The sequence below is a fragment of the Sinohyriopsis cumingii genome, chromosome 9, assembly GCF_028554795.1.
Source record: "Sinohyriopsis cumingii isolate HCF-2022 chromosome 9, ASM2855479v2, whole genome shotgun sequence".
Taxonomy (NCBI): domain Eukaryota; kingdom Metazoa; phylum Mollusca; class Bivalvia; order Unionida; family Unionidae; genus Sinohyriopsis; species Sinohyriopsis cumingii.
The window spans coordinates 64,695,799-64,721,688 of NC_142969.1; the positions used below are offsets into that span (position 1 = coordinate 64,695,799).

General features: G+C 32.7%; 1 protein-coding gene across 4 annotated transcripts in view; it reads right to left on the reverse strand.

The window, feature by feature from the left end:
- The window catches only part of LOC149791926 (xanthine dehydrogenase/oxidase-like), a 320,752-nt gene that overhangs the window by 237,157 nt on the left and 57,705 nt on the right, over positions 1 to 25,890 (reverse strand). For 3 of the 4 annotated variants that reach the window (XM_089970441.1, XM_089970443.1, XM_089970445.1), the window contains 9 exons: positions 24,482 to 24,563; positions 24,172 to 24,267; positions 21,905 to 22,033; positions 20,975 to 21,049; positions 18,646 to 18,698; positions 18,027 to 18,144; positions 16,941 to 17,027; positions 15,802 to 15,969; positions 13,031 to 15,424 (listed from right to left, as the gene is read on the reverse strand). The exons of the other annotated variant lie outside the window; for it this stretch is intronic. In XM_089970441.1, coding sequence (XP_089826567.1) covers positions 15,248 to 15,424; positions 15,802 to 15,969; positions 16,941 to 17,027; positions 18,027 to 18,144; positions 18,646 to 18,698; positions 20,975 to 21,049; positions 21,905 to 22,033; positions 24,172 to 24,267; positions 24,482 to 24,563 — 985 coding nt within the window. In that variant the 3' untranslated portion in view covers positions 13,031 to 15,247. Of the gene's footprint in view, positions 1 to 13,030; positions 15,425 to 15,801; positions 15,970 to 16,940; positions 17,028 to 18,026; positions 18,145 to 18,645; positions 18,699 to 20,974; positions 21,050 to 21,904; positions 22,034 to 24,171; positions 24,268 to 24,481; positions 24,564 to 25,890 lie in introns of those variants that run through there. 4 annotated transcript variants of the gene reach the window in all.

Genomic DNA, 25,890 nt, shown 5'->3' on the forward strand with positions numbered 1-25,890 from the left:
TATACTCACAACAATGAAAGCATGCGGTCAAGTAATAATAACAGATAAAAGGTGATAAAGTCCACCATGACGAAAAGTACAGATAAGGACGTTATGGGGCTATGTCACATGGCGCTACGCGAAGTGAACAGGCTCGTAAAAGAGTCTGGAAAAAGGAACCCTTATGGAATGGACATTTAAACAACATTACACATTTTATATAATTATCTTAGGCTCCATTAACAATAGTACAGCTATATACTGTACAAGCCACCCCGAAAGGGAAAACAATCTTCATGTAGAAATATTATGGCTCTTTGGCATAAATTTCAAATAAAAGATAGACCTGCTCGAGATGGGAGACATACATAAAATAAAGAAAGTATAAACCCCACCTCGAGCACAGTTTAATCTTATTTTATGTGTGAGAGTGATAAATTTAGTACACACAAATAAACCAATAAGGTTTCAAATTTATACATATAATAACACTCTTCGCCAAAATTCAAAATTACATGAACACTCCCGATGTAAATATAAACACGGGAGAAAATAAGACAACTGGTTTTTTTTTGTTTAGATTTGGCATAGTTTGCTGTCCCAACATGGAAACAAAACTAGCAATCTCACAAATGACACAAGCACCAGATTATTATTAGTTGCCAACTTCTTTCTTTATAAAAATGGTACAAACAGCACTAAGAGGTTAATATTAGAACTGATCGGCCTGATATTGTGACTGACACTAACCTCTTAATGCTGAGCGCCAATCGAGACAGCTGTTAGTACCATTTTTGTCTTTGGTATAATTTGGTCGGGTTTGTAACCCACAACCTCCCGCATCCTAGGCGGACGCTCTAACCACTATGCCACCGGAGCGGTCGTTGAAGGTGTCTGCTCTATTACATGTGTTGACTCGTGTGTATCTAATATCACACGCGAACTTTTCCATCTGTATACCGTAAATTTTATATCAACAGTATTCTAAATTTAAAATGTATTTGTCCTAGTAAGGCGCTATGTTATTGAGTTAAAAGGAAATATTTTGTTTAAAAAGGTAAGCAAAGAGAGAAGCAAACATTTCATATATGTATTTATTTTTAGTATAATAAATTGTATCTTTTCTCACCGTTGCACTCTCTTATTCATTCTTTCAATATTAATTGCAGTTACATTTTTTATGTACATAAAGTATGAAGAGTCACAAGTAGAAATCAAGGTTCCACTTAGAATACTATTTGCTAAAAACATTTTGTGAAAGTTCTAGTATTCATCCTGACTAACTCATTTTTCATTTAACTATACAAAAATAAGTGTATAATCTACAGATGTCCAAAATAGCCTGAAGTCAATTTGTTTTCTTAGACATGTACGTAGAACTAATACCATCTGATCTGTTATTGTATCAGTGTATTATATATTATTGTAATCACTTGATTAAAAAAATTAATAAAACCTCAGTCAAAACGTGTGTAAGTTGTCAATATTATTAAACTTAATTTAAGATTCCACGAATTTCAATTATTATTATTATTAGTAGTAGTAGTAATATTAGTAGTAATATTAGTAGTAGCTAATGAAACATTCCATTATATTCTTTGTTACTTTTTTTGCTGTCAGACCAAAAAAAGGAAAGCGTTATGGTTAATGAAAATATTGTCTCCTTGCGTTGTAGTCGTACATATACCATTTACGGACATAAAACACAAAAACAAATCTGAATTGTTAATTAGTTATGTCACGTGCCCGTAGGGCATCAACAACAAAGTTTATCGTTTACATTCATTACTTGTTGATGAAAAACTCTTCCACGTTTATAAATGAAACCCCAAAGATATATCTAATGTGTGTATTTGAGTCAATATTACGTGCCGATGAACATGTAGTTGATTTGTAAAGTGGGTTTGACTTTATTTACACTTATTTTCTTAATTGCATAATTCAGGAATAGTTATTGTAAACGTACACAAACAATATAGGGTGAAATAATTTTGCAGTTGCAGAGTGAGATTGAGAAACATTAACATAAAAATAAATATCAGCTGTGTATATTTTAAGATGTTCGTGATATGTTAAGATCTCTATAGTCATTGAGCTAATACTAAATCAGTAAATGAATTCTAGGTATAGTCCTGTATTAACGCTAAATCAGTAAATGAATTCTAGGTATAGTCCTGTATTAACGCTAAATCAGTAAATGAATTCTAGGTATAGTCCTGTACTAACGCTAAATCGGTAAATGAATTTAGGTATAGTCCTGTACTAACGCTACATCAGTACATAAATCCAAGGTATAGTCATGTATTAACGCTAAATCAGTAAATGAATTCTCGGTATTGTCCTGTATTAATGCTAAATAAGTAAGTACATTTTAGGTATAATCCTGAACCAGTGAACATTCAGTCTCGTACTTATTTTATTAGCGCCAGTGCAGAAAAAAGTATTTTATCTACCTTATAACACTAAATGCGTATCGATTGATGTGAATTATTTGATAACCTGTATAAAAAAATGCAATATGTTGGGCAACCACTTCAACAAATTTTTAAGAGAATGAATAATCATCGCTTTCATAAAAAGTTATCGAGATCCTCAGTTTTCCTCTAATAATGCAATACATTTTAATACAAAAATCACGCTCTACTAAATTTTTCTTTCAATAGATATTGTAAATGGGGAACTGAACATACTGATACAAGAAAGTTACATGATTCACAACTTAGATACTTTGTATCCTAATGGTATTAACACCAAGGCACTATTTAAAATTGTATACAATGTTTAAATACAAATTTGATAATTTGTATCTCCTATATAAAAATGTAATTGTATATATGATACATTTTCGGTACATTTATTTTAGAATATGTTTTAATGAAAACGATGCGACCTGTCAAGATGCAAATGAATTTTACCCCAAAACCGTTGAATGTAAAGAAACATTTAATTTTTTAGCATGTTAAAATTTCCAAGAGCATGTCTTATTTACTAAACTTTTCAAGAACGCATTTTGTCCATATACGCTAGCATTTAATAAAACTGAGACAATATGGCAAGTTATAAATGAAACATGAAAATATTTAAGCTTTAAAAACAAAGTAGAAGCTAAAGAATTAACAGTCTAAATAATCTTACCTTTTCACTTGTATGGCCACACATTCCTGATCAAGTAAAGCATCCATACGTCAAACCAACTATGTTAACTATCCAAAGAAAGAATCCACATTAGCAGATTATAATCCAGAGCACTGCAGTACAGGTCTAAGAAACGGATCTATATATGCATCAAGATTTAAAGATGTTCTTGTGACAGAACTCAATGAGTGACACCTACTCAGTAATTAACTCAAATCAATAAGTGTCAAGATCCCTTTCTTCACTCCTTCGGCTGTATATGCAAGGTACCCTTTGGTGTGATTTGCAATACGTCCCTTCCTGGTGATAATTGGGGTTTACCAGGGTTCAAAGCTAACTTGGCTTCCATTCATTGATTTTGGAACAAAAGGACAATTTTTACTTCAAGCTTTTGAATCTGTTTTGTAGGTAAAATCTATTTTGCAACTGCTTATCAAAACTGGAATGTAGGAACCATGCACAAGTATAGAAGTAATTAGATGCGTGAAAGTACATCCGCTGCCCTAACTCAGTATTGGATAGATACGTATAATAAAAAGAAAATTCATTCGGCAGGAGAATAGGATCGTTGGAACAAATTTTCTTTATAATTATAAGATTTAATGGAAGCTTAGAGTACTTGCTTATATGACAAGTAGGAACTGCTAATTATGAACTTTCTAAGGGAAATATTACTACTACTACTTCAAATAATAATAATAATAATAATAATAATAATAATAATAGTTTGTAATGTTTCGTTAGGAGAGTGCGTCACTGATGATTACTGATTACATAAATATTTAGACAGCAATTTAAAAATATTATCATGCAAGAACAGACTGATGACCGATGAGATTTATGGTATGGATAGATTTCATTTTTATAAACGTATTAAAAGCAACATAACACGTCAGATATTGAGATGATCTAGGTGATACGCATTTAGGAATATATTCCCTATGCAGATCGAATATGAGTAAAAAAAAAACAATTTTGCATATATATATATATATATATATATATATATATATATATATATATATATATATATATATATATATATATAAGAATATAAGGAAACAAAAACATCAAAATGTTCTACTCGTACGAGCAATGAGATTTTGTTAAAGTCACATTTAGCTAAGTCTATTTGTAAAGCATTGAACATCAGAGTAAGTATTAAGATTCTCGGTCAGGATAGGTAATTAGGTATGTATTAGATAGAGGTGCGCGGTATTACCGGATCACCGCGGTACTTTTTCCATGGGTACGTACAATGCATCTTTTGCATTGTACTGGTACATTGGTTTGTTTTAAACATATTTTATTGTCACAATAGGATACAATGGGCTTGATCACAAGTAATTCAATTAGCTATCTCCCTATATGATACATGTAATACAACATGTTCAGCATGACAACGTAAGAGAGAGAGAGAGAGAGAGAGAGAGAGAGAGAGAGAGAGGCCAAACAACAGTAACCACGATTTGAGTCAGTTATTGGAGTCGTCTATTATCGGTTATATATTTGCATAAATGATGTAAAATTCTTTTTTATTTGATCGCCGTTTTGCCCAAAACAGTCAATCTAAGCTAATAGTTGCACATGACATTGAAAGTAAATTTCTAATTAGATCAGCTCGTTGTCTACTGGGAGAGAACATGAGCAAGCGCATGTTGGTTTCGATCCCACCACATGAACAAAACGGGGTGTCAGCAAGTTGAACACGGTAACGGTCAGCTTTTAAGGTATTTACATGGTGTCGTAATCCAGTACATTGCTGGTTTCCGTCTGTAAAAGATACACGAAATCCTCGAGTAATCATGATACGAATCTGATGACCGTAACAGCATGTTTTCATTTTTATGATTAATGAACCAAAAACAATCATTTTTATTTTTACGAAACAGTTGTATTTGTCTGATGCTACGAAAGATTAAATTCTGAATTTCGGACCAATTTAGTAATTAAAGTAATAATTTTTTAATTATTTACTCGCTTGTGGTAATGTGTTAAGTAGATGTATTCCTTGATAAGAATGAAAATTACTCTAAGATTTTAAGAAGAGCAGTTGTTTTCTTTTGGAATTTTACGTCGTTGTCAAGTTGAGTAAGTATGTTTTGTGTTTACACACCTTATTTGATAAATATCTCGCCAGAGTGTTAGTATCCCATTCAAAGTTTCCCTGCGTGTTATAACAATAGAGTAGCTAGCAAATTGCAGATTCCTAGCTTAACCAACAAACTCTATAATGTAAACCAATGTCTTTCACAAAATGTCAGCTTATGCAGTTGCAGTTTTTAGAGTACAACTTATACAATAATCTACACTTATAATGTACTGACCATTTAATTTTCGGGAAATTGGGGAGGGGTGTTGCGATTTTCGTTTGAGCTGAGTTGAGCTATATTACTTTCTTTTGTCTCTTCATAATTACATTTTTCTTTCAAATAATAAAATGGTAATGCTGTGGTGTTATTTTGCTATAAATCAGAGCAAGATGTGGGTATTTTTCGACTATTGACATACGAAATATTTCTTTTTTAAAGTGTCAGGCAACTACACCAGGGCAATAAATCGATTGTCCCTAACACATTTGCGTTAAACCGTCTGAAATACCGCAGTACACCACGGTACAAAATTTTTCGGGGTACCCAGCTCTATCATTAAACTAAACAGTTACAAGAACCGAATCCGTCGTACGACTCTTACAATATCTAAAATGTATGTAAACATTAATGTTAGAACATGTACATATGCATACCATGACATGATGCACCGCATATTAAACTGTATGCATTTTAGGGCATGTGTCCTACAGTGCGAAAAAGATTACCATTATTTATTTATTTATTTTATTTATTTATTTATTTTTTTATTTCATCATCATCATCATCATCACCCATTCATTGCCATAAATATGTGAAGCAGATGTGTGTCTTCTTTGCTTAGACATTGTATAAATTAACAGCTTCCTTCTTTCCTCCTCCTCCTCCTCCTTCTTCTGTCTGCCCCCCCCCCATATCTCTCTCCTAATTATATTTAAGACATTTTAAAAAAGATTTTTTTTTATAAATGGAGAACTTGCAGGGTCTTTCATCCTTTATCCACTCATTAATTGATCAATACATAATTTATCCCATCTTTTTCAGAACAACAATCACTTCGTGAACACTGCAAATAATTCATTGAATAAACCTACAGATGTTAATATTAATTCAAAGTGAATCCCTTCATAAAAATAAAGAAAGATTTATTGAAGACAAAAGCTGTCTTGTACATATTGGTCAATTACACACACACACACACACACACACACACACACATATATATATATATATATATATATATATATAAGTTGAATAAAGTACGCTTGAAAACGATGCAAACCTAATCTTAAAGCCTAAATGTCCTTCTCAATTGTGGAATAATTTATCTTGCCTTGTTTAACCATTTTTCGACGTAAGAAAAAGCATTGTATGATCCTCACTAATTTTGTCTTCTTGAATCAACACTAAACCATCACTTGCATCAATAGACATTTTTCAAATAATTAACTGAAGTTTGTAGCTGAATGAACTGATGAACTATGAATAGTAATTTGTCCAAAATGCGTCCAACATTAGTCAGTACAATGAATTTTGGATTTCTTACTCAACAAATTGTCACGGTTTCAGCAGTTGTGAAGATATTTGAAGAAAGTATCCGATAACATCCAGCCATAACCAAAACTTGCATTAGTTGCTTTTAACTGAGAGACACCGGGAATTCAGGGGGAGCAATGATTTTAACTTCTGCAGATTTTACTTAACCATGTCCAACGGTATGTTGTAATTATGCAATACAATGCAAGCACGGCAAAGCTCATAGTTTTCTTATTTATTTGTCAGATATGCATGAATGAGCTGATCAAAGAATTTACGAATGGTTTCCAGGTCATTGTTCCATTTATCGTTGTAGATAATAACGTCATCGATGTATGCATCATATTTATCTAGACCAAATTGTATCATGTTCATTAAGCACTGGAATGTTGACAGAAAATAAATTTTCATACAAACGGCATCACTTTTTATGGATAAAGTCCGTCTGGAGTTCTAAATACCGAAATTTCGTTTGTTCTTTCGATGTTTCACAGGTGTGACTCTTCAATTCCGGCATCCTGGTTGATTTTTCTTGATGGTTGTTGGAGCATCTGGAAACAGGTGCTCATATTCACACAAAAACTGTTGTACTACATCCGTTTATTCTGGTTGTAGATATGAACGCTTTTATACAGATTGTTTAGTATTTCTGAATCCATAAGATTGGGTAAACCAAAGTCACTACAGTCTACTTTCTGAGTCAAGGAATAGTCGTCAGCTGGACGAGAAGCACATTCCACAATTGATATCACTATGGATGCAATTCTTGAAATCTTCGACTTTTATGAGTTCTCTATGTTTGCTATAATCTTTATCAATCTTTTTAGATGCATAACGCCTATAATATATTTGTTCTTTTACCCAAAAACTCGAGAAGGATTTGGTAAGTTTCTTGCTTGCAGTTCATAAAACTTCGTCGCTATGACTCAGATACCAACTTTTGACCCTTCAAGATACATTCATAAACTACATCATAATTAGCGCTTTCATGTACCGACAGTAAATACACTCTGTTATAACAATGTCCATTGCTCTCTTGGCCATTTTAGATTCTCATCAATTTACTCAAAATGAGGAAAACATTAATCTGCTACTTTTTCTTTGAAAGGAGGTACTAATCTCATATTTGTGGAAACATCAAAACCTGAACTTTCGTGAGGGGAGTGATTTCCATTTGCCAACTAATATTCTTTTAATTTCAACTGCATTTCAAATTCTTCAGTCTGCATTTACATTTGTATTTCTCTTCCAGTTTTCTCTTTATACTTTTGCATTTTCGTTGGTGTCTCATTTTGTCTTTCTTTGATCTTAACTGTCATTTCTTTAAGACTTTCTTCATTTGTATTGTCCATTTCTATTTCTCCGTCTCCTTCATCTTTTTTGATTCTGGATTTCCATCACTTCCTTTTTAAACTGATGCATTCTTAACTCTATTTCCATGTGGGATTTTTTAACTTCAGTTATATTGCTTTTATTTCAAAATCATTTAGAAATTTACTAATCAAACTCAAAGACTTGTGTCAAACATTTCCTTTTCGACATAATAATGGACCAAAATATTTTTTCATTTCTTGTTTTACCAAACATGCTTTAGCTTCCGAAATAGAATAGTCGTTGGAAAGCTCCAGCAACTCGTGGTGGTTAAAATACGCCAACCCTGCCTGGGTAGGAATAGAAACAAAACTCTTCACTCTAGATGACATCGTGAAAGCTTGTTGGTTTCACTATGCGAAAACAAAATACCAAGAATTAAGAAAATTCGAAAAAAAATGAATTTAATTATTTTAAATTGAATTTCTTTCACAGTTTTTGAGTAATTTGTATTCCTGACGAGCCCCCAATTTTTGATGATTATATGGTCATAAACTGAGTAACAGAAAGAAGTAAAACCAATAAGTTTAGTAAAACTGAACATATAATTTTATTCTTGAGTTATAAAATAAACTTTTAAGAGGAACTAACAGTATAATGAACAACATCTAACACTATTCTAAAGTGTTCAACACATGTCCAAAAGATTCTAGTGTTCAGATCGAATTCCAGGTCATTAAATGTGTTGATGTGCAAACAGCCATCATGTATCACAATGGCATCGTCAAAAACTCCATTGAATAAGTTAACAATAATCCCAGAATAATATTTTAGTCCAGAGACAATGAGCACTTTGTTATTCCACTGAATAATCCAAACATATATTTTCCCTCAAATTTTATCTATTCACAGCATTAAACATATTTGGTATTAAAACAAGAAAAAAGGAAATAAGAAGAATGAACTGTCTACCTTTACATTCTTATATACACCCTTTAGGCTCTACATCGCAGTATTTTCCCACTTGATACATGCCGCAATACATTATATATAATTTATGTCAGAACAGAACCCATCTCACCGAAATATCTCATGGAACTCCCTCCCCCCCCACACCGAATTTTTGATTGGTTCATTATTACGATTTGATTTTGAAACTTGTCAACACCTATTTTCAGTTATTATGCAATATACATGCAACCCAAACTGTTTCATGGCAAGGCCTCAAAATACCTTTAATGTTTCACGACAATCATTTTAAAAAGAAAAAAATATTAGCTAGGTAAAGAATTTACTTAACATCGTATGTGACCTTCTAGATCTATTAAAAGTTTAAGAAAAGAATTAGTTTTGTGAAGCTTTTACATTTGTTCGTCAAACCAAACCAATGCCATTATGTAAATCGGTGTTTGCATTATGTTATTAGGGAGAAAGGAGAAACTGTTATGGAAACTCAATACAATATAAAAACATATAATTTAACAAAATTTTAAAATACCTTTTTGACATGAAACGGAACCTGGAAATATGGTAAAGAAGAGTCCTGACCGGTCTTAAAGGATTTGATATACTCTAAGAAAGTTAAGGTACGAAAACATGGCCTGTTCATTTTGACAGAGATTTTTTTAAGCAATAATGGCTTACAAAAATGTAGCAATGGGATAACTTACATTTGCAGCTTTTCACAAAATGTGTACGGATTTGAGCTTTTCGTAAAATTTAAGGAAAAAATATTTATGATAATGAAACTTAGTACAGAACGTGTGACTATATAATTTTTCATTAAACGTTCTGCGTTATTTATATGCAATATGCGATTTGATATTCATCCATATTACGCACGACAATTGAATTACGAATGTAATAGCATGACGTTTTGCAGAATTCAAAAATCTAATGAGCCACTTCTTTTCATGGTCATTCACGCCACTAATATCGATGGATTGACACAGGAATTAATACAAATTACGAAAGAGAATACATATTTACACAGTGCCTAGAGTCAGCATCATCGCATAAGCTTGACTGTACTTGACAATTTGAAAGCAAAGCGTACATAAATTATTAATGGCGGCACCATGATTATGGCCATTAGTGGATTTCGTAATTTCAGTCTCGTTGGAATCTTTTATAGACTATTACTTTAGTAGTGATATTTTTAGACATTCATATATCCATTTGATATTGATTATTACTTCTTTCACATGAGATTTATAGCTTTATCATTATATTGTCATGCAGTAAAATCCATGTAAATTAATTATTTATATGAGATTTCAATTTGTTCCTTTTTTGAGTTGAGAGTAAAGCAATATTTAAATTGCGATGAAATTGAGATGAGCACCTATTCAATTTTTGTGATTTTCTATGTACACTCCTGGTAAGAAAAGTTTAACATGAAATGCTCCGGTAAGTATTATATCTTCCCAGTGTAAGATGCGCATGTTAGTCTTTATTTTCTGCACCAAGAACATAACAAAAAAAAAAAAATAATAAAAATATAATGTTTGCCACTGTACACAGAAAATGAATAGTCATATATATATATATATATATATATATATATATATATATATATATATATATATATATATATATATTCTTCAAAACTTGCGTGTGTGAGTGTGTGTGCGCACGTACTTATTTATTTACTTATGGAGTGTAAACCAAGGGACTTAAATGCCTATATAATTATCTTATGAAGTGTAAACCATGGAGTTAAATACCTATATCACTATCTTCTGAATTGTAAGCTAGGAAAGTTAATGCCTATATCATTCTCTTATGAAGTGTAAACCATGTGACTTAAATATCTTATCTTATGAATTGTAAGATATCGGACTTAAATACTTATATCACTATCTTATGAAATGTAAGATATGGGACTTAAATACCTATAATATTATCTTATGAAGTGTAAACCATGGGACTTAAATACCTATATCATTATCTTATGGATTGTAAGATATCGAACTTAAATACCTATATCATTATCTTATGAAGTGTAAACCATGGGACTTAAATACCTATATCATTATCTTATGGATTGTAAGATATCGGACTTAAATACTTATATCACTATCTTATGAAATGTAAACCATGGGACTTAAATACCCATATCATTATCTTATGGATTGTAAGATATCGGACTTAAATACTTATATCACTATCTTATGAATTGTAAAATATGGGACTTAAATACCTATAATATTATCTTATGAAGTGTAAACCATGGGACTTAAATACCTATATCATTATCTTATGGATTGTAAGATATCGGACTTAAATACTTATATCAGTATCTTATGAAATGTAAACCATGGGACTTAAATACCTATAATATTATCTTATGAAGTGTAAACCATGGGACTTAAATACCTATATCATTATCTTATGGATTGTAAGATATCGGACTTAAATACTTATATCACTATCTTATGAATTGTAAGATATGGGACTTAAATACCTATAATATTATCTTATGAAGTGTAAACCATGGGACTTAAATACCTATATCATTATCTTATGGATTGTAAGATATCGAACTTAAATACCTATATCATTATCTTATGAAGTGTAAACCATGGGACTTAAATACTTATATCACTATCTTATGAATTGTAAGCTATGGGACTTAAATACATATATCATTATCTTATGGAATGAAAGATATCGGACTTAAATACCTATATCATTATCTTATGAATTGTAAGATATGGGACTTAAATACCTATATCATTATCTTATGGAATGAAAGATGTCGGACTTAAATACCTATATCATTATCTTATGAATTGTAAGATGTGGGACTTAAATACCTATATCATTATCTTATGAATTGTAAACCATAGGACTTAAATACCTATATCATTATCTTATGAAGTGTAAACCATGGGACTTAAATACCTATATCATTATCTTACGAAGTGTAAACCATGGGATTTAAATACCTATATCATTATCTTATGAATTGTAAACCATTGGACTTAAATACCCATATCACTATCTTATGAATTGTAAACCATGGGACTTAAATACCCATATCATTATCTTATGAAGTGTAAACCATGGGACTTAAATACCTATATCATTATCTTATGAAGTGTAAACCATGGAACTTAAATACCTATATCATTATCTTATGAAGTTTAAACCCTGGGACATAAATGCCTATATCTCTATATATTATGTATTTTGAAATTTTAGGATCTAACATCTATCAAATTTAACTCGAGTCCAATAATGTTTGATAATCTTTGTGCCGAAATAGTCAGTAATTTACCGCTATTGGCCTCAACTCGAATTAAACAAAATTTTATGTCCCGTGCTGAAAGTCTTCAGTAATCTATGGGTTTCAAATTTAAATCGAATTTTGTATTTCAATGATAGTTGATAATAAAAAAAATTGGTGTGACTTTGTAACGAGCATTGTCAATGCCAGATTGATAAGTTCCAAAATTATTTGCTGTAATTAAAGTTTGAAAGGCATGTATTATAAACACTAATTCAGGATACCCTGGGATTAGAAAAAGGTAATCATTGACTCAGACAAGAACATTAAAGGAAAAGAATGTGAAATATAAACGCAAAAAAAAAAAAAGTATGAATAAAATTCTAAGGAAATAGGAAGATATCCTTTCCGAGAAATATTTGGTTTTACAGAGTTATGGGATACAAGATCAACTGATGAGAAAGCAAGGCTTATTGTAACAACGTGACCCATAGGCAGAAATACAGGAATCTTTCAGGGTAGTGATAAAATTAGTACTAATAGTAATATTAGTTCAAAAAGATTAAAAAGAGTGGCTTCGTGGAAGAAAAGTTATAGTTATATCATCATCAGTAGTAATAGTAATAACGTTAATATAAAACTAGATCTCGTACTATGAGTAATGGTGAGAGATGAAACTGAAGTAATTACACGTGTAGCCGTAATGTAACTTCAGATGCAATATCAGTAACTTGAACCCCAGTAAAAATGCAGTTGAAACTACTTTATTTATAAAACATTGTTACAAGTGAAGGTACACTGTACTTAGATAATATACAATGTCAAACCAAAAGACTATCAAAAAGGGATTCTATGATAAAGAACTATAACACTAATAAGTATAGTTTGTTCTTCAGTGCTCCTAACTCGATATATGGTCTAAGAAAGATAACTCTTTGGTCTCTGTGCGAGCTGAACCGAAATTCAAGGCCCTTGTACAAACTGTGCTTGTTTTGTTTATTTCCATATAAGCGCATACGTATATTAAACAAAGATATATACACCTACTCCTCAATAATGAACTTCTATTTCGTGATACAGCTCCTTTCCTATGACTTCTATCGTGTCCACCTTTTCGGCATTACAATACTGCCAGGGCCGGATTATCCATAGGGCAAAGTGGGCAACATGCCCAGGGCCCCCGAGGTTCAAGGGTCTCAGTATATTATCGTCTGATTTCACAGGCAGTACCCCCGAGGCTCAAGGTTCCTAGTATATTATCGTCTGATTTTACAGGTAGGACCCCCGAGGCTCAAAGGGCCATGTATATTATCGTCTGATTTCACAGTGAGTGTTGTTAATACTGCTTAAACCATATATATTGAAAAGGCAGGATAGCTATGGGCCCCTATATTGGCTGTGCCCAGGGCCCACAAAGGCTTTAATCCGGCCCTGAAAACTGCCCCTTACCTTGAGCAGATGAAAATAAAATTGTCTATTAACAGGCTGTACAAACTGAGTTTATTCGAGATTGACACAAGAATGACATTACATATCACTGAAATATTATTGAATATATTAAAGTTAAATTAAAATGTCATTTTAAAAGCATTATGGGACACAGAAATGGCATTTAGACAAAATATTTCACAAAAACAAAATAATATAACTAGAGCGAATATTTATATGAATTAGCGTACCTCTCAAGGTCAAAGGGTATATCACACACAATGGACTAAAACTGATGGGCCGAATTGTTAGTTTTTTCTATCAAAATAATTTTTTATAAAATTTATGTTTAACCCCATTTTTATTGTCATGATTAGTAATTAATGATTGAAACCTTGTGTGTATGTATCGATCCAACAATATGCAAATAACCGAAGAATGATGTGTGTTTACAAGAAATATGTGAGTCGAAAACTGCACAAACCTGAAAACATTCAAGGGCAGGAATACGTTTTCTCCGGGAAGGAAGATATTAAGAAACTAATGTACTTTTTCTGACAGGTGCCTGTAAATAACCCTTTTTAGTTCGCTGTGGTAGGGACTGTGCCTAATTCTGAAATACGGACACTTTGTCTGGAAATACTCAATATATTCAGGCCATTTGAAAATAAGGACCCTTTTTTGGAGATACAGTTTACAGAGGTAACCTTAAAATACGGACATTTATCTGGAAATACCGTTATAAAATACGGACACTATGTCACGAGATATTCAATATATTGAAGCCATACGGACACTTTGTCTGGAGATACTCAACATCTTCAGGCCATTTTAAAATATGGACACTTTATCTGGAGATACTCAGTATACAGAGGTCATTTTAAAATACGGACATTTATCTGGAACTACCATTATAAAATACAGACAATGTGTTCTAATAAATTAGCCTTCTGATCTACGTCATACTATGCTTCTATCTTCAGTTGGCTTATGATAAGACGTTCCGTGTGAAAGTATTATTCTTTTCTTAGAGCACATCATTTTGCAGCTTTAACGGAAATCAATGATGACAGGAAACCAAGATTGTCATGAAATTAAATGATACCACTGTGACACCATGTACAACAATTTACATATCTTTCTATTTGGAACTCATTATTTTACTTTTTTAAAGTGTGATTGATAAAGTGCTAAAATATATTTGGAATAAGTTAAACGCTCCAAAGCATTGAAAAAGCACAACAGAAACCTGTCTATTATAAAACAACCATTTCACTAGCGTTTCCAGGACATAAACTGCATGCAAATTGGCTTTTAGTGCATTCAGTTGAAATCTTTGTGATATAAAAATTACTGAATCAGCTTTAAGCTTTCTAACAAGGAAGCAATAATCTGTAATTATTGGATCGTCATTCTGTTATTGTAGCATATGCCTTTAAAAAACGCATTGAGTTATTATTCGTAAAGTACAAATATTCTATACAAAGCAACAAATGGACAAGTTACAGAAGACAAGCTATAAACATCTCTATTTTCTCTATTTCCTGGACTTCACCAGCTGATCCCCACAGGCTACACGTATCTGCTCCACAGTGGCCGGACAGTCTAGTCGAAAATACCCCGATAGTCCGATCTCCTTTCTGGCTTCCTGGATAGCTGCCTTGATTGCCATGAAGACAGAGGTAGCCAGCAGTAATGAGGGCTCACCAATACCCTACAAGACACGTAAGATAGTTTGACATTGCTTTTACAACAACAGATCAGCATTTGACGCTGAGATGCAATCTGAAATGGGGTTTAAAGAAAGTTCTAGATTATTATCGTTATACAGTACATTCATATTTTTCGGTAAATGTGTAACTCTTTTGACTATGTACTGAATGACCAATTAATTTGATACATTTTTAATTCTTTAAATGGAAACGTAACATATCATGGCGATCGTGGGGGGGGGAATAGTTTGCAAAATTTGCATATATATTTTTCCAGCTTTTTTAACTTCACGAAAGATCACTTGAATGTATCAGATTCAAGTCATAATTAAAACTCTGCTGAAATATTTTGATCACATTAGTTTTTCGTAGAGACTACCTTTGAAGAATATAAGTGGGTAACAGCAATGTCATTCTTCAGCAAGGCCACGTTGAATTTTCTTGGTATGCCGCTGACATTTGGTATTTTGTAGCTCAATGGACTGCAGTTGACCATTCTGCCATCATCAGCTATTACAACCTTTTCTGAGGTTATCATACCCAGGCCCTGTATATGTAAGAAAAGGAAAATATGGTACATCTTTTTCTTTCGCAACCATCATCGTATGTTTTTAAACTAATCGGGATTTACAATTATGATATATATATCAGTTACTACTGTTAGTACTCTGTGGTCATAAACTAAGTAACAGAAAGAGGCAAACTAACAAGTTTTGTAAAACTTAAAAAATAATTTAATTCTCTAAATTTCAGAAACGAACATTTAAGAGGAAAGTATAGCATTATGAGTTAAATCCAAAATAATCCTACAAAAAATTGTACACAAGTAAAACAGAATAGTGTTCCCAGTGACTAGTGTTCCCAGTGACTTCCAGGTCCTCAAACATATTAACGTACCAACTGTTTTGATGTATTAATACAACATTGTCCACAACTTTCTTGAATGAATTCACTTCAGTTCCAGAATAATATTTTTAATCCAGAGTAAATAAACGCTTTGTAGTTATAATAAACTATCCAAACAAATGTTTGCGCTCAAATTATATATAAAACCCATATTAAACACATCTACATATTGATATTAAAATAAGAATATATGAAATAAGAATGAATTTAATTATCAAGGCATATCACCTTGTATTCATGTATACCGCTCTAAAACGCAAAAGTCTCCATCTCGCTACGTGACATTTCACATCGCAAAAAACCCGCCTGACCGATCCATCTAGTGGGAAATAATTTAATTCTTCTAAGAATCCAACTGAACGAATGGGAAAATGACCCCAAACTCGTTAATAGGGTTATTATTATTATTATTATTGTTATTATTATTATTGACTGTAAACACCTATTTAGAGATCCTATGCAATCTACAAGCACGCAACGAAAGTTAATGGCACAATACATACATGCATATATATATATATATATATATATATATATATATATATATATATATATATATATATATATATATATATATATAACACCACATATGTGATGTTAGCTACTAAATACCTGTATAAACGCCCCTTCAATCTGTCCTATATCAATTGTTGGATTTAGACTTTTGCCAACGTCCATCACTATATCCGTCTGAAGTACCTGTTTAGAAAAGACAGAAAACATATCTAAAAGAAATCGTGCGGGCATTACTTTTCGTACTTCAGTATTAATTTACGTATTTGGTACACACGCAATGTCCCAAATGAAATTTTCACTTTTGGGTAGAAAACGAAGGTATATAGGATAGCATCGCACCAGACCATAATTCATGCCAGGATGTATTGGAAACTAGCACCATGAACGATCGTTAATATTGTGAAGAACATTTTCAGATAGCATAATTTGAACTTCATTGAAAAGATTAACTTAAATGGTCTGGAAAAGCATAACTTGAAGTTATCTTGAAGAGCATAGTTTGAAGTTATCTTGAAAAGCGTAGCTTGGACTTATCTTGAAAAGCATAGCTTGAAGTTATCTTGAAAAACATAGCTTGAAGTTATCTTGAAAAGCATAGCTTGAATTATCTTGAAGAGCATAGTCTGAAGTTATCTTGAAAAGCATAGCTTGGACTTGAAAAGCATAGTTTGAAGTTATCTTGAAAAGCATAGCTTGAAGTTATCTTGAAAAGCATAGCTTGGACTTATCTTGAAAAGCATAGCTTGAAGTTATCTGGAAAAGCATAACTTGAACTGCCTTAAAAAAAACGTATGACTAGCTACTAAATAATAGGTCACAAATAAACATATTTCTGTATCCAGGTAGTTCGTAATGTTTTACTTTAAATTCCCTGAAAAGGAATTCATAAATTTATTGTTTAAAAACTTAATTACCACTTATTGATAACTCTGAAATGGATTAACCCATTCACTGACAAATGATCTGAACTGCTGACATCTGTATTACCTACGCTGGCAAGAAGATGGTATAATGAAACAAAAACAAACTGAAATTAATTACTTGACAGTTCATAAGTTAATTATCTGACAGGAATTAGTCAACAAAGGGAAAGCCGTTCTATGGATTTTTGACTCCGCATACCTATTTTATGTGTGTTTGACCGAAATTGGGAAGAGGTTTGCTATGCAGAAGAAAAGCTACCTGACTTTCACCGGTCAGGCAATCTATCTCCACCTCTGAGCAAGCTACGCCGTAGGTGAAGTAATCGCTTGGTTGGCCTGTCTTTTCTTTTAAGTCGAAGTCAGAATCTTTCTTGGCTCTGTAATGTGAACAATAAATGTCGATTATTCTTCATATCATATTTAGATCTCATCTTTCATTTTTCATCAAGCTCAACAGTGGCAATGGATAGTTAGATCTCTGAAGATAGATATTAGTGTGAAAAATGTTACCTGTGAATAGGTCAGAAACATTTAACTTATTCTTCAATCTTCTATTTTCTTCAGTAGGTCATGCATTTTAATACTATCTCTGAAATAAATGGCTGATTAAAAACTAATATATCCAGCTTGTGTTGCAGCCAAGAGAAAATTGCAAGCGCCCCAAAAAATATGTTTTAATTGGATACTTCTTTATTTTTCTGCAGAGAACTGAATCTGAATTTTGTAATGCATCTATCTTTCAGAAGATATTAAATACATTCTTAATAGTGTATAACCAAGTATTCGATGTAGTATTCTTTCTGCCATGTAGAATATCATGTTTCATATGCGCTCTTTAAACATTAGAAAGAAGATGCTATATTGTAAAATGAACTTACTTGTAAAAGCCTGTAACAGACAGTTGCACTCGTTCGAAATATGCGGCAAGTACCTGTAATGATTGTAAATGATCAATTAGTCCCTAAGTTTCATCTCAGCGATGCCAAGGAATTGTGCAAACATGTTTGTGCATAATATATTAACAAAATTATACCTGAGTTTCATTGCACGTACAGCGTTACCCGAGGGTAGTTTGTTTTTGGTCTTAGCAATTTCAAAACATGGGTTTACCCATTGCTGCATGCGCAAAGTGCCTGCAGTCTCTGGCTGCGGATCTTCAGCACAACCTGGGTACTTAAAGAGGGAATTCATGTTGTCTTATCGCAATAGAACCAGATTTGTCAAGAAGCTGTGTTATGGTGGAAATCTGTAGCCGTAGAGCTGTTTTCTTAATATGGGGAGTAGTATAAATCGGGGGTTTCGTGTAGCCCGTATGCTGGGGCCGATGTTGACATTGGCTCTGAGAACTGAATCGGTGTAATCACAGTGACGGATCAAAGCTTCAGGACCAAGAGACTGGAAGGAAAAAGTAGCCTGGGCATACTAGGAGGGCGGGCCTTGCTTGGTGGCTGCTTGAGCATTCTACGAGAGTGGTGGAACCGGAAATACATCGTGTGCATGAATTGGACGACACGATATGCATATGTTCCGTTTTTAAATATTTTTTGGTGAAGTCAAATAGTTCAGTATCACTAATGGAGTAAAAATTCAATAATTCATACCTCTTTCTTATGGATGAATCATATAATATTCGTATTTTTGCACAAATACTATATTTAGACCAATCTTGATATAATCAAATCATTTTCATATTTTTGTATAAATACTATATTTTGACCAATCTTGATATAATCTTATTTTTTCATAGTTTTGTATAAATACTATATTTGATCACTCTTGATATAATCGTACCTAGTTCATATGTTTGTATAAATACTATATTCGATCACTCTTGATATAATCATACCTCGTTCATATTTTTGTATAAATACTATATTCGATCACTCTTGGTATAATCATACCTAGTTCATATGTTTGTATAAATCCCATATTTGATCACTCTTAATATAATCATACTTCGTTCATATTTTTGTACAAATGTTATAATTGATCACTCTTGACATAATCATACCTCACTCATATGTTTGTATAAATACTATATTTTTATCATTCTTGATATAATAATACCTCTACCATATGTTTGTATAAATACGATATTTGATCACTCTTGATGTGATCTTACCTCGTTCATATTTTTGTATAAACTGATCATTCGTGGTGATAGATCAATATATCATTCATGTTCATAATTTGATTCTTGTCTGATTACAAACGTCATATAATAGTCATGATTCAAAGGATCAGTAGAAATATAATAACTTTCAAACATTTTACTGCAAACATATAATTGAAATGCCTTACACTTTGCTGAATCATTTCTCATATTTACTCATTTGTATACTTTTTTCAGTCATATGGCTACGATGTCTGCAGTGTGGTAGTTTATAGTGATGTCTAGCACTGGGGCATCATGCCCATTTATATTATCCCGACAGCAGGTCGACCAGTCCTAATACTACGCTGGGCACCTAGCGAGGCAGCTGTTAGTACTACTTTTATAAGTTTTTGGTATGACTCGGCCGGGGTTCCGAAGCAGACGCTCTAACCACCCGGCAACCATCGACCGTTATTTTAAGTGGATGCAAATCTTATTTTGGTGTCACGAGTACATTTTAGAATTATTTTATGAACAGAGCGATGAAAGTTTGAAATAAAAATAAAACTTGTTTCAACAGAGCAATTGAAGGTGACAAATTTGCCATATGACATGAACAAAGAAATCTTATATCCTTTAAAATGTCTCAAGTGCTATCCCCTGGTTTTTGACGTTCATGCGTAGTGTAAATAACATTAAGCCCCATAAATTAATGAATTCTAAATGGTCCAAAATTAAATATTCGTATGATCCAATATATGCAATCAATTAAATATTCAGGAGCGTGATAGTTTCTTTATTTTAATTAATCAACATTGTATCGTATCTGAAGACAATCTCAGCTTGTAAGAATATGGAAAGTGGGAGGTCAGAGGGAATTAGACGTGGATGACAAGATAATGGCTTCGCACTTTATTCAAGAGATATAGCATGCGGTATAACAGAAACCAGTAAAATTGATTTATACATATCTTTGCATATGTTTGTTAAGATGTGAAAGAAAACACATTATCAAATAGTGGGAGGGTAAGGAGGAGGAGGAGGACTTTTGGTATCTGAATATGCCATAACATATTTTAGAATTCTGCTTCAAGTTTAGCAACAAGTCTTACCCATCGTTCCCAATTTCCGTCTGGAATTTTATCCTTGAATGGTGCCAATCTTTCTTTCAGTTTTGTGCATGCATCCTGTGGGCAAAACGTTCTTTTAAAAATGCGCCAAGATAGCAACAGCATAAAAAGATAGGATAGAAGTGATAATTAACAACATTGTATCTTTTCATGATAATGCATATACTTAGGTTTAACATTTTTTTAGAAGTCAAGTCTAAGCATATACGACAAGCGTTGATTCTTCTTTATCAAAAAACGTGTTGTCTTCCTTCTATTACACTTACCTTGAAAAAGTAAACATATAAATAGTGTCAGATTACATAATCTCCTTTACAAATGATGTTGTCATGATTTATATATGTGACTCAAGGCCACGGGATCTTTTAATCTAGCATATGTATACAGCAATATGCAGACATACGGGTCGTACAAAAACGTGCATTCAAGTTTTATTATAGAAATGAACTGATTATGCAATACCAATGATTATTTCAAGATAATACAATTATCTAGTGGAATATAAACAGAGATGTACATGATGATCACATTTTCCTGGCTTTTAGAAACATGTAATACATACATTTCTGCTATAGATAAGAAAGACAATAACAAGGATAATAATTTCCCACGAACTCACAGTTTTTTGATTGATTGATGTCTTGGATTTAAGTGGCATGCGCACAATTGTGCATATGACTCTGGTTAATTCCTGCACAGCAGGATGCTAATTGTTTCTGGGGAAAGGAATCAGAGCCACACACCCAAGTCATTTATGCACTCAAGTAGTGCTGTTAATTGAGCCGTCAGTTAGCGAAACGTAATGTTCCATGCCAGCTGAGTGATAGGCCGTCATGAGTGGGAATAGACCCAGCACACACTCATGTATAAGTCGTCTGTACCAGTTTGGTGGATGAGTGGGAATGAACTCACAATGACAGCAGGACCACAGATATCTGTGCTGGTGCTGCCTCCTGTAGCCATTGTATTTGGAACAGTGTGCGTGCTGGTCTCGTTTATGAAAATTTTCTCCATTGGAGCTCCAAGTGCGCGGGATGCTACCTGTGAAGAGGATGAGAAGCATATCGTGGTTATTCATTTCAGATATTCAATTTAATGTGCTTTTAAATAATAATAAAAAAACAGAGTTGATGCAATATATGCTCTTTTTAAGATAAGTAAGGTTCTATACAAGAATATTTGTGGGACACGAGGATGTTCAATTACCTTGAATTCAATAGGCAATGCCTCGCAATCTACATTGCAAATATATGGAATCACAGATGACCATTGCATATATTCTAATTTGACGATATCCACAACGTAAATTCATTTCGAAAAATTATTATGTTCACACAAAAGATTTCTAGCAGCAATAAAAATGGTTGGTTTTCAATGTTCGTGTTTACCATTTTAAGACTCGACATAATTGACCTAATCTGGAACTGATACAACGTTGTCATATGTATTGGAAGAACATGCAGGAATAAGTTAAGTTTTAGCGATTCTTGGTAGATCACGTTATACTGTTTTACAACGGACATATTCCGTCTCTTGTATAATAAAACTGATGGGACAAGAGAGACCCTTAAGAGTTGTATATCCTAGTGAATTTCATAAATAGTAATTATCATTTGAATTTGTATGGGATAAGATGAAAGCTAATGTACGATGTCAATATTGCTAGTTCATGATCATGTTCCTAAGGATCCCTAATTTCAAAGGACCTTCCTTAAAAACATGTTTTGAAGCAAAAACTTGTGTAATCTGAGAATTCTGCGTGTGAGTATAATAATCTACCGTCCTTGAAATATATGATGTTTTAATGCAATATAGCGGTACCGTAGAGAATAAAACCTTTTATTCTGTACTGTTTTAAAAAAATATTAAACGGTTTTACTAATAGATTTACATGCTTTATTCAGTTATTTTGACACATAAAAGAAAAATAATTAATGACACAGAAAGAAAACGCCAATTAATGACACCGGAATACAAAGATAATGACACAAGAGGAGAAAAATAATTAATGACATGGAAAGACAAAGATAATGACACAGGAAGACAAATATATGTAATGACCTAGAAAGACAAAGATAATTAATGACACAGAAAGACAAAGATAACTAATGACAACAGAATACAAGGATAATTAAATGACACATTTAAACAACGATAATTAATGACACATGAAGACAAAGACAATTAATGACAGCGGAATACAAGGATAATTAATGACACATAAAAACAAAGATAATTAATGACACATGAAAACGAATATAATTAATGACAGAAACGCAAAGATAATAATAACACATGAAGGCAAAGATAATTAATGACAACGGAATACAAGGATAATTAATGACACATGAAGACAAAGATAATTAATGACACCGGAATACAAGGATAATTAATGACACATGACGACAAAGATAATTAATGACACCAGAATACAAGGATAATTAATGACACATGAAAACAAAGATAATTAATGACATAAGAAGACAAAAACAATTAATGACACATGAAAATAAAGATAACTGATGACACCAGAATACAAGGATAATTAATAACACATGAAAACAAAATAATTAATGACACAGCAAGACGAAGATAATTAATGACACAGAAAGAGAAAACCCATAATATTTACTTACGTGCCTTTGCTTTGCATAACGTTTGGGGTTCTCAGACACAAATTTAAAAACTTCTTACGCTGTTCAAGGAACATATGCGAATGCAGTGATTTATACCAAGATAGAAGAATGAATAATTAAGTTAAATAATCCATCTATCCATCAATTCACTCACCCGCTCATCCCTCTCTCCCTCCCTCTATCTCTCCATCCATCCACACACACACATACATATATACAAACATCCATACTTACATCAATCCATCTATACAGACATACATAAATAAGTACGTACGTACATACATACATACATACATACATGCATACATACATACATACATACGCACGCACACACGCACGCACGCACCCACATACATACGTACATACATACATACATACATACAGACAGACAGAGGAGCTGTGAGAGCTGTACCCATCAACGTGGTTATAATTAGCGACACCGGAGACAAACAAAAGTGACAGAAAAATCAGTATTTACAACCATGGAAAATTAGATATTATTTTGTTTGAGGTTACCCTTTAGTACAAAAGCTAGATTGTTACCTGAATAAGTTTTGTGTTCAATCCTTGTCCCATCTCGACTCCTCCAGTTGTGATTAAAATTGATCCATCCAAGTAAATATGAACCAGTGCTGCACCCTGCAATCACATATTGGACACATTACCTAGGTAGTTTCCATATTAATAAACAATTTATGTCCATACTTATGTATTTAAAACATTTTACTGCTAATTGACGACAATTTATTGCATAGCTTTTTATTCATTTTTATCAGCAACATTTATAAATAAATAAATAAATTATCATAGACTTGCTTTTTACATGATGATAAGATTTTTAACTTTAACTTACCTGCATCATGAATATTTTGGGGAACCCAATTCCAAATCTACAGGATGTCATGGTCATACCACGCTTCTTCCAACGATTCTGCCTGGAATAATTAGAAGAATCTTGTCACTTGGTGATAATTTTTCAACAAATTTTATATGACAGCAAAAGGCATTGAAAAGTCCATGTAGTTTATTTTTTTGGGGGGTGGGGTGGGGTGGAGGCATGGGAAATATTTATAGGTTACTGCATTTGTATGGGAAAATATGAACGAGTTTTTCGGATGGAATACGGAACGACCTTGGGAGTGCAGTATATCCATCCAACCAAACGAGTTCATATTTTCCCATACAAATGCAGTAAACTTTTTATTATATACTCATTTTCTTTTACTACCTAAGGCATAATTATATAACAAAATACATCACAAGAAACATAGTAACTGAATGTATGCCGTATTCCAAACTAAATACACAAGCGCAGATTCATCATTACACAACAACATTATTAATTCGCACATAACTCCGCCCAGATAAATTTGAACTTAGTCGCGCGCTAGACATAACTTTCGAAAGAAAAATGGCGCTTTTGTCTACTTACAATTGAAACTTGGAGTGATATTGTGAATGAATGCGCATTACAACAACTTTTCCATTTGATCTGGAATGAACAGATTTAGATGTTTTGTCGATTCTACGAAATTTCGTGATCATGGACTGGATTCATCTGTGCAAATTGTACATGAAATACATCGAATTAAAGCAGCGAGGTAGAAGCGTGTTGACATTTGCAAGTGTTTTCTGTTCTGTCATTGACTATTTGAAATCATAATGTGAGAAAAATATGAAGTCTTTCAATTGCAATTATCAAAAGGACGCTATGGAATTTAATGTTTATTTTATTGTGAGTGCAGTAAGGAGGATGTAATTGCACTTCGAATATAGTCGAAATTACAGTCCAATTTCGACATGGGTAATCAAGCTTGAGAACCTATGATATGACTCATGTAATTCGGATTCGTAGAATTAAGAGAGTACATTTTGAATAAATTCAGGATGTAAAACTGTAAGTATATTTTTTGCCATTCTTATGCTAAAGGAGACAATTTATGTCTTGTAAGTTGCATGTTATTTGTAGGTACCCTGCAATTTTAGGAAATCTGGCGTCTGTCGCCAAAATCCGAAACATTGCATCAAAACAATTCACGCAGAATGCAGCAAAGCAGCTGGTATGTGGCAGTCCTCGAAACATCTGCTTTAGTTCATCCAGAAACAAATTTAATCAACCAAAACATATAACGTCTGCTACACGAGTGTACATGATTTGTTTACAAAGTAGTTCCTAATACACTATTTGGCACATGTGTCCTGCACGTGAGTGCAATATGAAGGTGTGCAATATCGTAAAATAATATCGTAAAATAATAAACG